General features: G+C 35.2%; 1 protein-coding gene across 1 annotated transcript; it reads left to right on the top strand.

Annotated features, from left to right (window-relative positions):
* Positions 1-1301: 1301 nt before the first annotated feature.
* On the top strand, positions 1302-14787 carry itgb8 (integrin, beta 8). Its single transcript, XM_056243948.1, has 8 exons — positions 1302-1812; positions 3161-3246; positions 4946-5117; positions 6916-7162; positions 8596-8761; positions 12392-12550; positions 13323-13418; positions 14668-14787. The coding sequence occupies exons 1-8, from the start codon at positions 1719-1721 to the stop codon at positions 14785-14787; spliced, it is 1140 nt and encodes a 379-aa protein (XP_056099923.1). The 5' UTR covers positions 1302-1718.
* Positions 14788-15562: the final 775 nt, after the last annotated feature.

Raw genomic sequence — 15562 nt, 5'->3', positions numbered from 1 at the left:
TTGTTGCCCCGATTTTTCACAGTGTGTTGTGTATAACTGAACTACACAGTCGTTGTTGTGCTCAACAAATGTCTGAATATGAAGTCTGATCCATTTGTCAAAGAATTCACAAATATGTTTTAACCACAGTCTTACTGACACATTTAATTTGAAGTGTATTCGTTTCTTAAAGGAATAGTACACTCGTGAAAATTTCAGCAATCATTTACCTGTATGTCATTCCAAAAACTATATGATTTGTCTTTTTTCCATGCCTGAACTGAATGAGGAAAGAAAATGTCAAACTCAAATAGCGACAATATGCACCATAAATGTTGGTGCACTACTCCTTTAAAAACCATGTGATAGTTTTGCATGACCCAAATTTGATGAAAATCTCCAAAAAATATTTGTTTTTAAGTACACTAATGTTTAAAAGATTGGAGTCAGACATATTTTTGGAATGAATGGATGCATTACCTGGACATTTATAATGATACAAAAGATTTCTGTTTAAAATGACTGCTGTTCTTTTAAACTTTATATTTATCAAAGAATCCTAAAAAAAAAAGCACAACTGTTTTCAACATTGATAATAATCAGAAATGTTTATTTATTGAGCATATTAGAGTGATTTATGAAGGATCATGTGACTCTGAAGACTGGAGTAATGATGCGGAAAATACAGCTTTGATCACAGGAATAAATTACATTTTACTATATATCTAAAGAAAAAACGGTTATTTTGAATTACAATTATATTTCACAATATTACTGTTTTAACTGATTTTTTTTTTTTTTGATCAATTAAATGCAGCCTTTGTGAGCAGGAGAGACTCTTACTTAAGAAAATCTTACTTTTGAAAGGTATAATAATGGCAAATCAAAACGAACTTGACATCAAACATCATTGGTTCACGTGTGTTTTGTGACCAACCATCATTGATGTCAAACTTAATGTCTCTGTTTATCATTATTGAAGCTTGAAAACTCCATTTGCAATTCACTTATATAAGAGCCGTGTGTCATAAAGGTTTGAAATAGCATGAGGGAGAATAATAAATGACAGAATGTTAATTTCTGGGTTTTCTTTGTGCCATGTACTCAACATTGCTTAAATTCCCCACTGACGGAAAGACATGAAATACAAGCCCCAGTTTCACTGCCCCTGCCAGGGTTCTCTCAACAACCTCTCATTCGTATACAGAAGAAAAGCCCAAGTGGAGGGAACATTAAAATTCCTGCTCCTCCTCTGGTACAGTATACGCTGATCTCAGATCAGTGTCGTTACCACAGCGCTGTGCCTGATTCATTGAGGTGGGCGTTCATCTCCACTTTCAAGATCACGGCAATGAACAACAATGAATGCAGTTTCTTGCGTCGCCGAACACCTTTAAGGAATGACGCGCGGACGATGACCTTTGCCCGTCGACACAAGACGACTCCGCAGATGCCAGACGCGGAGCGAGCGTCACCTGCGCGGCGTCCGATGCGTGTCCGATGCGTAAAAGCGCACAATGACAACAACCTGCGCGCTCTGCGGTTCTTAATCTGAATCTGGAAATGTGAAAGGCTCTGGATTAGGAGGTTGTCGGGTGATGCGAATCGCCCTCCTTTGTTCGCTTAGATGAGGGTCTGACGTGTTCCCAGGGGATTTTCAGTCGCGGTTCAAACCTTGAGACGCTGGCGAGTCGGTCACACACACATAACACACACACACTCACTCACTCAATGCTGCTATGACTTCCTGCATGCGTCCGTACTGTGATCTGTTTGCTCTTCGCATGCTGCTGCTCATCTCGCTGCTGATCTTGCTCGTCAGGTCCGATTCGGGTGAGTTTGCCTGTCGATCGTTACCCTTTCACTGGATGTTCAGTGTGTTTCATTGTCTTTACCCTGGCATGGTCTAGTCAGATGCATTTTAAGATCATGAACTCAATGAATGGGAATGCCAGTGTTTACACATGGGGCAAGTTGTCACGCGGTTCTCAGCTCAGCAACTTGAGTCAAAACTGTGTATGTTCATTTTAAAGTGTCTTTATTTAAACAAAAAAAAAATGTATTTCTTACTGAAATTGTCCACATTCTTATATCAGTTTAGGTCGTTTAGCAAGAGGTGACACACACTATTCAGGCATGAGTCAAATTACAGGTAGATTGTAACATGAAATGTCAAGTTTATTAATCAGTTTCTCTGATATTGTTGTTGCTTCTCCCATTTATTCTGCTTCACATTTACTGTTGCACTATATAGTCTATAATACATTTTAAATTCAGATATAATGTGGAAAATATTTTTTGCGTTAGATAGTATTTCATATTTTAAACACAGGTATTATACTCATAAACCAGCGAACAGGGAATGTTCCCTAACATTCTGCCAAGGTTCTCTCAAAGTTATGAACACACAGATTCTTCCAGTAACGTTAATACAACGCTCATTCAGAGCTGTCTAGTCTTTAATAATGTTCTCAAAATGTTAGCACTAAAACATTATCTATACGTCATTCATGGAATGTTTTGGTAACACTTTATTTTAAGGTGACGTAGCGTTACTACTACATGTAATTATAGTAATAACAGTAAATTATGCATAATTACAAGCAACTAACCCTAAACCTAACCGTATAGTAGTATTTAAGTAGTATGTAGTTAATTAATATTACTCAGTACTTATTTGACTAACTATGTCACCTTAAAATAAAGTGTAACCAATGTTTTTCTTTCTAAAATGTTTCAGTTGGACATCCGTCTAACACTTTTTAAACGTCACCACTTGTTTCAGACGTTCAGAGAACATTCATATGTAACGTTCCCATAATGTTTGCAGAATTTAATGTTCCGTAACATTCACACAACCAAGAAAAAACGTTTTTTAAACGTTCAGAGAACAATAATCTTATCGGTAACGTTAGCAACATCTTCTTAGAACATATTTTTGTCCCTGTAATATCTTGTGTGATACTGTATAGTGGCACATCAGGAGCACTAGAAAAGAAAGGTTGTATACAGGATGGTTGTGCACATGAATATATTCCCATTGCTGTGCTGTGATTTGTTAATGACACAGTTTCTCTGCTCACAGTGTGCTGGAGTGTTCTGACAGGGTGTGTGTTTGACACAAAGGCCCGCTGAAGATCTGAACTCTTGCTCATTCATGTGTAAATGTCTCTGTGTTCAGCAGATAACCGTTGCCAGTCTGCCCTCGCCTCCACATGTGAAGACTGTCTGAGACGCGGCCCTGAATGCGCATGGTGCTCTCAGGAGGTAGTGTGTGTGTGTGTGTGTGTGTGTGTGTGTGAGCTGCTATTGTTGTATCTCGGCACACTGCTCGAGTTTTAAGTGTGTGAAGCGCTTGTCTGTTCGTCTGTTAGCGATAAAACACTAGAGCCCTAATACCCAGAATGCTTCGAGAGCTTCGGTGATCCTGGGAACCCATAAAATAGAAATGCAGAAACCGCTGATATGAGCGTGAGTGTATTGATATGCCAATGATTGCGGTTACGAGGTCGTTTGTGACGTCAGAAACACCAGCGATTTCAAACCGTGTTTTTGAGACTGTCTTCGGTTCACTGCAGTTTTAAGCAGAAAATACTCAACAATGCTGTCGACTTATGAATTTACACATGGTTTGTCTTAAAGCATATTAAAAACACCACATAGACATATAAACAATATTAAAAGCTGGATTTTCAGTCACCACAGGGGGACTTTAAGCTATGAATGAACAAATGCTGAGCAATTACAACTGTTAGTTTAACACAGTGTTGTTAATGTAAACTAAGGCTGTTGAAAATCACATCTTCAGTAATTGAAATAAAGCTGAAATATGATATTTTTAAAATATAGATATTAGGCGAAAAACTTAAAATGGAAAACATTTGAAAGGTTGCTTTGGCAAGTAAATGAAATAAGTCAGTTTAATTTGAAGTAGTAAAATTACTAAAACCAAAAGCAAAATAAATTAAAGCTATACATAAAAATAAATAAAAATAAAGTCTTAAAAATTGAAATAAATTAAATGAAAGCTAAATAAATCTGACAAAATCGAATAAAACTGACAAAAGCACATAAAATAATTACTAAAATGTGAAGTAAAATTAAAATTAAAAATGTAAAGCTAGTTCAAAATATTAATAAATAAATACTATAATAGTTTATGAATACTACTAAAATAACACTGTTTTTATTAATATATATATATATATAATAAACATATATAGCAACATTAACAAATTCATGAAGAAAATAAATCAAAATAAATCAAATTATATGTACAATTTTGAAAAAATAATAATAAAAATAATACATTAATAAATAAAATAGTGCTGTCAAATCTGTAAATTGCATCTATCATAAAAGTTTGTAAATATATAATGTGTGCGTGTGTGTGTGTGTGTGTGTGTGTGTGTGTGTGTGTGTGTGTGTGTGTGTGTGTGTGTGTATACTGTATAGATATACACACACACACACACATTATTTATGTTGCAATTAATCTCGATTAATTGATTTGAAGGCACTAAAATAAATGTAAAAATTTATAATTAAATTTAAAACTTATCAACAGAACCATTCAAAAAAAAATTCTTATATTGTTTCAAGAATCTCACATCTTTTAATAAACAGAAAGATTCGAGAAGCGGTTGTGGTTTAGTTAGTCAGTTTATAGAGCTTTAACCGACATGTTTATTGTCTTGGGACAAACGCTTAATTGAAATGCTTTCTTTGTAAAGAAAAGTCATGCATATTGTGGTTCTGAAAATAAGTTTCATAAGCGGCTGCAGCGCTCGGCACCAGTCAGAGTAATCCCTGAGCCACGTCTCAACAACAGTCTCTGAGCCGAAGAGCTTTCGCACGCTCCTGTGCGCTCAGTAAAGCCACCACACACAACGGTCGCCCTGTTTCTTGAAGCACCCGGCGTTTGCAGTGACCTTTGACCTTTCTGATGGCTTGTTTTCCCTCACAGAGGTTTCTGGACGGGGCGCATGTCAGCCAGCGATGCGGATCTGTGTCCGACCTGCGAGTCAGGGGTTGTGAAGAGGAGTTTATCGAGAACCCGAGTGTGAAAGTGGAAGTGAACGCCACTATCAGCAGCTCACAGGTGTCCCCGAGAGAGATCTCCATCCACCTACGACCAGGTGACCAATTAAACCACTAAACTGATACACAAATGCCCTAGAAAACACTATTTCCACAATACTGGGAAAAACTGACATTGCGATATTATATATTGCAATGTGGAAAAAATACAGGGAGTTTCACCAGATGACTTGAATAGCTTTGGAAAGAATGAATCATTCTAGAAGGATTGCATAGACAATATTTGATAAATTAAATAAAAAAAGAGCTGAAAATGTACTCTTTACTCTGAATACCCCAAAATGAAAATGATCCTTTTTGGGGTGAACGATCCCTTTAAGTGTTAAATCCTTTCAGGGCTGAACAATGTTGGAAATTCTTGAAAAATGTGGGTGATCATACTTTACAAGAATTAAAATCAAACCATAACGTGAACATGAACAGAATCAAATAATAATAATAGAGTTTTCATAGGCCACATTTACCACACTGACCAATTCTATAAATTATGACTATAAAGAATAAAAAATAAAAAATAAAAAATGACTATAATAATTATTTTTATTAAATATATTAAAATAAGAATACTATTGTACTGTAAAATACAAATATTGAGTTATAAAATAAATGTTAATTTAATTACAATACTAATATTAAAGTCTTAAGGTCTTCATTTTCAAACGGTATACCAATAAGCTTTTATTTTGACGGGTTGCCGGTTAAATAAATGCGCCGCCGGTTTCTGAGTGAAGGAACTGTGTGTTCATTTACACGCATGCAGCTCACAGTAAATGAACCAATCCGTTCGGAGAACTACACGTGTGTAAACCAATAGCACTTTTATTTATACTTCATTAAAGGAGAACTCCGGCGCAAAATGAACCTTTGGTCTAATAAAACATTGGTACCTAGTCAACCGTTATCTGAGATTTGTTTTCATGATGATCGAATGTAAAGAGTTTTATCTCTAAAAACTGTTTAGCGTATAACGCTAGTAATGGGGGCATTTTATAAGTAAAAATAAATCGCTAGTTTATACCACTAACAAGACTCAAATTAGCCCCACACGAACACAAGAACATAATGAGGGTCCCTACATGGAAACCGAAGCATTGAGAACTTTGTAAGTGTACAGACCGTTTAATAAGAAGATAAAGATAAAGACAGTCCACTTCGTGTATACAGACAGGAGCCATCTTTGGAAAACAGTCTCGACTAATCAAACCACGAACGACGTGCTAAGTGAGCTGAACTGTATGAATGGCGTTCGTGGTTTGATTAGTCGAGACTGTTTTCCAAAGATGGCTCCTGTCTGTATACACGAAGTGGACTGTCTTTATAAAATATCTTCTTATTGAACGGTCTGTACACTTACAAAGTTCTCAATGCTTCGTTTTGCATGTAGGGACCCTCATTATGTTACTGTGTTCGTGTGGGGCTAATTTGAGCCTTGTTAGTGGTATAAACTAGCGATTTATTTTTACTTAATAGATGCCCCCATTACTAGCGTTATACGCTAAACAGTTTTTAGAGATAAAACTCTTTACATTCGATTATCATGAAAACAAATCTCAGAGAACGGTTGACAAGGTACCAATGTTTTATTAGACCAAAGGTTCATTTTGCGCCGGAGTTCTCCTTTAAATCGATTTGACAGCCGCACTGAGCCATATCGATTTTAATTAAATATCATGTAGCCCTACCAAGAACACTCTAGCAAACCTAGAAACTAGCTTAGAAACTATATAACAACAGGCTAACATAAATGCAGAAACCCACAGCAAACCACTCAGAGCTTCCTCATGAAATGTACAATAGTGATGATGATGATGATGATGATGTCATTTCCTGTCTTAGGCAGCGAGGCGAGCTTTGTGATTGAGGTGCATCAGTTGGAACGGTACCCTGTGGATCTGTACTATCTGGTGGACGTCTCGGCGTCCATGCAGGACAACCTGGACCGGTTGAAGACTGTGGGTCTGGCTCTGTCCCACCAGATGAAGGAACACTCCAGCGACTTCAGGGTGGGCTTCGGGTCGTTCGTGGATAAACCGGTGTCTCCGTACATCGACGTGCACCCCTCCAAACTCCTGAACCCTTGCAGGTGAACCAGCCACGAGCCACTAACGAGAGCTCTAGTCTCATGATAATGAACTCTTAAAACTCTCGTTTTTAATAATCACATTTATTTAAACACATTTAAAAACATTTTAATTCATAAAAAAAAAATATTACAAATAATTTAGCCATTTCTGCTGGTCAGCAAGTCAGATCTCAAATATTTCTGCTATATACACTTACTGTAGGTCAGGTTCTACTCGCGTGCACCTATGTTTTATTTTTGACAAGGATTTTAGGATAAACACGTGAGTTGAGTCCTTGAGATCTTTTGTAAATATTATCGCTCGCAGTTTAGCAGTTTTGTTTTAATAAAAAAGTCTTCACAAAATCCGTTTGTTGCCTTTTTATGAAGGACCTTTTCTTGACCTTGATAATGACTTTGTAAAATGGCACTGCGAACATGATGATCAGAAATATTCAGACACTATATATCTGATTTCCTTTTTCAGTTGAGTATTTACTTTTTGTTTGAGTATTTACTTTAGAAAATAAATAAAAACAGATACAAATGTGTCAAGTTCAACTGTTGAGAAATATTTGAGCTCAGTTTATCTCAGTGTTATTTTAGTATTAGTATTATAGTATTTATTCATATTTTGAATTGCTTTTATATTTTTATTTTAATATAAAATAGTTGTAAGAATTTTTTGTTTTACTAATTTGTGCTTTTGTCATTTTTATTAGTTTTTGTTTTTAGAAAAATATTTGTAATTCATTTGTAGGATTTATATGTATTTTAGTTTTAGAAAGTTTAGAACTTATTATTATTATTATTATTTACTTTTATTATATTATTATTTTTATTTATTTTAGTAGTTTTAATAGTGTTGTCCTTTTGTCATTTTTATTTGTTTTTGTTTTTTAAATATTTCAATTTATTTTAGTTGTTTGTTTTAGTACTTATTTATTTGTTTTATTTTTTGTAATTTGATGTGCTTTATTTTTCTATATAGCTTTAATTTATTTTTATTTTAGTACTTATTTTTTTGTTCTATTTTTTTGTAATTTTATGTGCTTTAATTTATTTTTATTTTAATACTTCAGTTAGTTCACAAGGCAAAATTTAAAAAAGTTTTTCCGTCTAATATTTATATTTTATTTTATTTCAGCTTTATTTACATTTTTAGTTATCAATTACCACAGTGATTGAGCTCTTCTGTAACACTAGAGGAGATGCACGTCCGGGTTCTTTTGCAGGAGACGAAAGCCTCAGTTTCAACTCTGAGAAACAACTGAGATATTAATGAGATCTGATCTGTGATCTGTCTTTCCTATGGGAAGCTCCAGAGGTCTCTTAACTGATCCCAGGAGTCTAAATCCAGCCTGGGTGTCCCGGACTGCATTCCGTAGTGATCTCATTCTGACTAGTGTGGGAATATGGTGTGGATGACATGTGATCTCTCTCTCTGGTCGTAGAGATTATGAGGTCCACTGCAGGCCCGCTCACGGATTCATCCACGTCCTCCCGGTCACGGAGAACATGACAGAGTTCACACGGGTCATTCAGGAGCAGAGGATCTCTGGGAACATGGACACACCCGAGGGCGGCTTCGATGCCATGCTGCAGGCCACAGTTTGCCAGGTAAACACACCTAAGGGGTGATACACCAGCACAGTGCAAAGGTGTGTGCCAAATGGCGCTCTGTACACTATGCACTTATCCTATGCGCACTATGTACTCAAACCGTGTTGTGTGTGAATTTTATACGTTTTTCGTCATTAAACATCAGAGTCTAATAGCCCCTCCCTCTCCGCAACGGGCCGGCTGGAAACAAAGATGCCGTGATGCCAAACCCCCTCACGAAAGAAGAAAGCCGTCGTGTTTACCACTGTGACAATGACTTTAACGCTACTTTAAGGGTTGCGAGCCATTTCCAGTTGCATCGGTCTATGAGGGTTTGCAGCATTTTGGCAAAGTGGGTGTTTTCTGTGGTTGCTAGGGTGTTCTGGATGGTTGCTAAGTGGTTCCTTACTTGCTCAAGTCAAAAGTCCACCCTCAAATCTATTGTGACCAAGTGTGTTACACAATGTGTTACTGAAACGTGAGGCCAAACCATTTGGATCGCCCCCTGCTGGCTGACTGCTGTACAGGTCATAAACCCCGCCCTCTCCATGTAATCGAATGGGACGTGAGCCAAACTAAAAAAATCCAATTATATTTCAAATATTTTTTTTCCAAAGATGGTTTCTGTCATTTTTAGGTAGTTCTCATCACGCAGATGTATGTTCAAGTGCCCGTTTCCCCAATACGTTTGGTTTTAGTTCAGTTATTTGATGCTATAGAAAGGGGATGTAACGTCATGATTGACAGCTGTGCTAGCGAATGAGTCTGGGAGTGGGAGTGTGGGCGGGACCTTAAGACCGTGGCTCCGCCTCCTCATGATCACGACTGCACAGACTCCGAACGACATAATCAGCAACGTCCGTTTCTAGGATATTTTGCCTTTATTTTTCTACAGTGGAAGCAAGTGGATACGCGCTGTCCATCCTTTTTACAGTCTTTGATTGTGACTGATATTATGAATTTATTTTATTTTTAGTGTTTATTTATTTCTATTAATGGTGATTGCTTGGTGGTTCCTTACTGGCTCAAGTCAAAAGAGCCCACCCTCAAATCTATTATGAATAGTAGTATGTATGTATGTATATATTTATGTATGTATTTATGCATTTGTGTATGTATCTATTTGTTTATTTATCATTTTGTCCTTATTTATGATTCCTTATTTATTATAATGATTGTTTTTTTTCTTTTGTTAAAAAAAGATTAAGATTTTTGTTATTTTTTTATAAGTCATTTTTTGTATTTGAAGTATTTTTCTTTAATTTTTTTTATAATATATTCGCATTTGTTGTTGTTGTTAATGGTGATTATTTGGTTTTTCCTTACTGGCTCAAGTCAAAAGAGTCCTCAAGTCTAATAGGAGTGATATTATGATATTATAGTTTGTTTATTTATTTATATTTATTATTTTAATAATGCATCTGTAATTCTTTTAAGTTAGGGCGGTTTAAATGTGGAGGGTTGTCCACCCTATATTATATTATATTATATTATATTATATTATATTATATTATATTATATTATATTATACTACATATTTATTTATTTTTACTATTAATTTATTTTATTTGAGTATTTATTTATTATTATTAGCATGTTTTTTTATCCTCCAAGTGAGGTTCTAGATCATCAAAGTAACAGCACTCTTTCCTCAAGACATGATTTGAGAAATGATTAATGCAACGCAGGGCGATTTACATGTTTGACACAGTTTGTTCAAGTCATTGCATGCCTTAGCAGAGACACCACTAATGATTTAACCAGTCCACTCTTTGTTTGTGCATAAATGATTTTTTTTTAAAGCCTTAAAAACGCGCATGACTGTTCCTGTGTCACCAGAACATATTTTCTCCTGCGGTTGCTCCGGAGACTGCATGTCTCAGGTCATTACGCCTGGCTTTGCCTGGGAACGGGAACAATGCCTGAAGAGCCGAAGAGCTGAATCAGCCACATCTCTATCTCATCGGCTGTTTGCAGAGGATGATGTCATCGCCGAGTCACGGGAGGCGGGTTCCTCTTCATCGGCTGTTTGTAGTGAAGCAGTGGACGGTCAACAAAGCCTCCAACTGTTGGGATTTTTCCCGTGAATTACAGTGCGATCTGATAAACGAGCGCTCGAGCAGTGGGCTTGAAAGGCTCTGGAAAATGACCTTGAATGGGTTTCAGTCTTCATGATGTCCACCCAAGCCTCCCTAAAGTCAGAAACCGAAAGCAGACGCATGAAAGAGATGTGTTCTTTGGCACAGAGAGCGCTAACCTTGAAACCGACGGGTCTCAGGTGGAATATTCAGAATGTTGTTTTGCATGAGTTACACAGACTTCTTACTGTTCAGTAACTAGCGGTTGTAACTTTAAAAAGTAGTTCCTGTTGGCATCTCAGCGTGTGTGTGTATTTTAGCCAAACATTACTCATCCTGGCAGCTCAACGCTCAACTGCTGCAGTCTGTCTATTAGTAACACAGGCTCAAGTCAGACAAGTTTTTGTCCTTATTTTTTTAGTACTAATTCTTTAATTTATTTTTGTTTGTTTGTTTTGTTAGTGTTCTATTATTATTAATATTTTTACTGCTTATTTATTTTTTATTTGTATTAATTAGATTTTTAATATTTATTTATTTATTTATTTTAATTGTTTGTTTTATTTTTTAGTATTTATTTATTTTATTTATTTATTTATTCGTACTCTTTATATATATATATATATATTTATTGTTTATTTGTTTTATTTTTATTTTATTTATTTTTATTTCTATTGATTAATTAACTATAATAGTATTTATTTATTGCATGCTTTTATCATCTACTATTAATTTATTTTTATTATTTATTTAGTATTTAATTGTATTTATTAGATTTTTTTAGTATTTTTAATTAAACAAATTATTTTCATTTATTCTATTTTTAGCATTTATTTTTATTTATTTGATTTGTTTTTAGTTTTATTTGATTTGTTTTTTGTATTCATTTTTTATTTGTATTAATTTGATTTTTAATATTTGTTTATTTATTTTAATGGTTTGTTTTATTTTTTAGTATTTATTTGATTTATTTATTTGTACTCTTTTTATATATATATATATTTATTGTTTATTTTATTTATTTTTATTTTATTTATTTTTATTTCTATTGATTAATTAACTATGATAGTATTTATTTATTGCATGTTTTTATCATCTACTATTAATTTATTTTTATTATTTATTTAGTATTTAATTGTATTTATTAGATTTTTTAGTATTTTTAATTAAACAAATTATTTTCATTTATTCTATTTTTAGCATTTATTTTTATTTATTTGATTAGTTTTTAGTTTTATTTGATTTGTTTTTTGTATTCATTTTTTATTTGTGTATTGTTGTTTTATTTATTTTTATTGATTATTTATTTATTTATTTATTTGCATGTTTTATCATCTGCAGAGCAAAATGATAAATCAGCAAAGTAACTCTTCTCCTCAGGACATGATTTAAGGCATGATTAATTGCAACATTACTCACCCTGGCAGCTTAACGCTCGACTGATGCAGTTTGTCTTGTATTAGTAGTAACACACGGCAGATGGATGCTGTATGATGTAATCCTCTGCTGAGTGTACTTTATACCAAACACACACTCCAGCAGATTTGTAAACCTTGATTCATTTCTGCAGAAAGACATTGGATGGCGACCTGAAGCGAAGCATCTGCTGTTGGTTATGACAGACCAGCCTTCTCATTTGGCTTTGGACAGTAAACTGGCCGGTATCGTGGTTCCTCATGATGGCCGCTGCCACCTAGAGGATAATATCTACTCTCAAACCAGTAGCATGGTAAGAAAAACAACAGCACTTGACACGCACAAAACACCAGATGCAAAGTTAGTGCTCGTACAAGTTCAGTTCTGGCCTGTGACGTGTCCAAAACCAGTTCCATCTCTTCATCTCTTTTTTTTTTTATGGTATCTATCCATAAAAGAGGTAAATACTGTAAAAACAAATGCATCAGAACATACACAAGTACTGTGGCTATACCACGGTACAGTGATTTTATCAAATGGTAATACCAAGGTACTTATGGACGTTTGTAATGTATGTAAGAGTGTAAGAAATGTTTCTTGAGCAGCAAATCATCATATTAGAGTGACATTAGGGTCATGTGACACTGAAGACTGGAGTAATGATGCTGAAAATACAGCTTTGATCACAGGAATAAATTACAGTTTAAATAATAAGTAATAATATTTCACAATATTATTGTTTTTACTGTATTTTTGATCAGATAAATGTAGACTTGATAAATGAGCAGAAGAGACTTGCATTACCACAGTACCGTCCCCAAAAAACGTTTAAATATTTTTGTTGATATATACCATGATTATCATATTCATATACAGTGGTATGGTATTGTAAAGAAAAAATATTTTTGTAATTTTTTTTGGCCTGTTTGCATGTTTTTCATGATGATTTACCAATGGAAAATGTCACCACTGATGTATTTGCTGAAATTGCACACATATTTGGCTCCACGCTGCTTCTATCAGCACCAGAATCTGTGGTTTCTCAACAAGCAATGGCAGATTTGTGTTGCTGTCGCTGTTTTTAGGAGCACCCAACAATCGGTCAACTGGCAGAGAAACTCCTAGAGAACAACGTTTACTCCATCTTTGCGGTGGACCAGGTGCAATATCAGTGGTATGAGGTAATTTCTCTCCCACACCAAGAGTTTGGGTGTCGCCTTTTACAGAAATCAATCTATTTTGAAATAGTGATTTCTAGAATCCAGTCACTGATTTATAGGAACACACACAGTGACTTTTTCGTTCAATCAGTGATCATAGTGCTTTAACAAATCTATTTAACAGTGGTTTAACAAATCTGTAACACTTTTCAATAAGTGTGTTCAATTTAAACTTATTTGATTGGCCATTGCGTTCAAGAAATCAACTAGGGATGAACCGATATGAACATTTTGGCCGATACCGATAACCAATAATTCTATATATTTGAAAGCCGATAGCCGATATATTGGCCGATAAATCTAAATCCAAATTTTTAGAGGATTTTTGAGAGCCTCGTTAAAAAAAAAAGTCTCACAATTAAAAGCCATGTTCCAAACTATGTTCTCATTATAATTGTATTTAACGTATATGACAGACTTGCGTTGCCTTTAAATGTATTTTCCTTTTTTGAAGTGATTCCACTCATATTTCAAGCAATTCAAACCCATCATGTTGAACAGTCGCATCTGAAGTGTTTCAGCTGAAGGAAATAATACATCATTTATCAGCTTTAATTTACAAGCCAAATTTTTTTATCGGCCCGATATCGATAACATTAAAGATGATCATATATCGGCCGATACCGATATGGTGGCCGATATATCGTGCGTCCCTAAAGTCAACAGATATGAGGGTAATTGGTTACATCTCTCAACGCTTATAGTATATACAGGTGAAACTGGAAAAATTTGAATTTCGTGCAAAAGTTCCTTTATTTCAGTAATTCAACTTAAAAGGTGAAACTAATATATTATATAGACTCATTACATGCAAAGTGAGATATTTCAAGCCTTTAGTTGTTACAATTTTCATGATTATGGCTTACAGCTTATGAAAACCCACAAATTCAAAATTAGAATATTGTGAAAAGGTTTTCATAGCTGTAAGCCATAATCATCAAAATTATAACAACTAAAGGCTTGAAATCTCACTTTGCATGTAATGAGTCTAAATAATATATTAGTTTCACCTTTTAAGTTGAATTACTGAAATAAATGAATTTTTCGAGTATATATAAACACGCTGTGAATAGAAACCTTTCAAAGTGTAACGAGGGCCTTTGAAAGCAGCGTCTCCTCTTTACTTTTGTCAACCCTACCGATGAATGAGTCTGCATTATTTTTCTATAGCGCTGTATTTCCAAAGGACCTAATCTTTTCCTCTGAACAGGATCTACTGGACCTGATTCCTGGAAGTTATGTGGGCCGAATGTTTCCCAAAGCATCTAATCTTAAAGACTTAGTAGTTCATGCCTACAAGGTAAACAACATTACTTTCTCTTTCACTTGATAAACACTTTATTCTCTCCATCCACTCAAGGACAATTAGATGATAAGTGCAAAAGTTCCCGAACATTTCGAAACACTCACAGTGGGGCTTTCAGTTTGTACCAGTACAGTTTGAGTTCAGCAGGAAAAACAGCGGCCAGAATCTGTTCCGGCATGCTTTTAAAGACTTTGAATGCACAACAATGCATTGTCCTCCAATAAATCCACTGATCCCAGTGAACAGAAGCCTGCTTTATAAACGCTCTCTGGTTACTGGGCCAAAAATGCTGCGAGCTCCAATCAGAGAGCAGCTCAAAGCGGCTATTTTTAGCCTGTCCCTTTCCCCGTCAACCTGCTTATACAAGACCGATCATACACTCTTAAAAAAGCTTTTCTATTGGCATCGATGTTCCATTAAAGGGATAGTTCACTTTGAAATTAATTTTTGGTATGTTTTAGCTACCTCAAGGGCATCTAAGATGTAGGTGTCTTTGTTTCCGCAGTAGTTTCAATTTTGATATTTTTAGGTCAAACCGTTCTTGTCTGTCAGTCATATAATGCAGGTCTATGGTCACCACCTCAAAGAGCATGCACAGAGAAGTCCAAATTAAACATGATTTAATGACTCGTAAATGTAAGTACACATTGATGGCCTAAGACACGAAACGAGCGGTTTGTGTGAGAAAACGAACAGTATTTATATCGTTTTTACCTCTTGTAAACACAGCCAAGTCCAAGTGATCTGAGGGCGCGGGCGCTTCGGTCTGCGCAAGCGCCGGAAGTGATCTCTCGCGCGT

Source organism: Rhinichthys klamathensis, unplaced genomic scaffold, assembly GCF_029890125.1.
Source record: "Rhinichthys klamathensis goyatoka isolate OS25496 unplaced genomic scaffold, OSU_Roscu_1.1 h1tg000868l_1, whole genome shotgun sequence".
NCBI classification, from domain to species: domain Eukaryota; kingdom Metazoa; phylum Chordata; class Actinopteri; order Cypriniformes; family Leuciscidae; genus Rhinichthys; species Rhinichthys klamathensis.
Note: the sequence above shows the minus strand (reverse complement) of the source record. Positions and strands in the feature narration are given on the sequence as shown.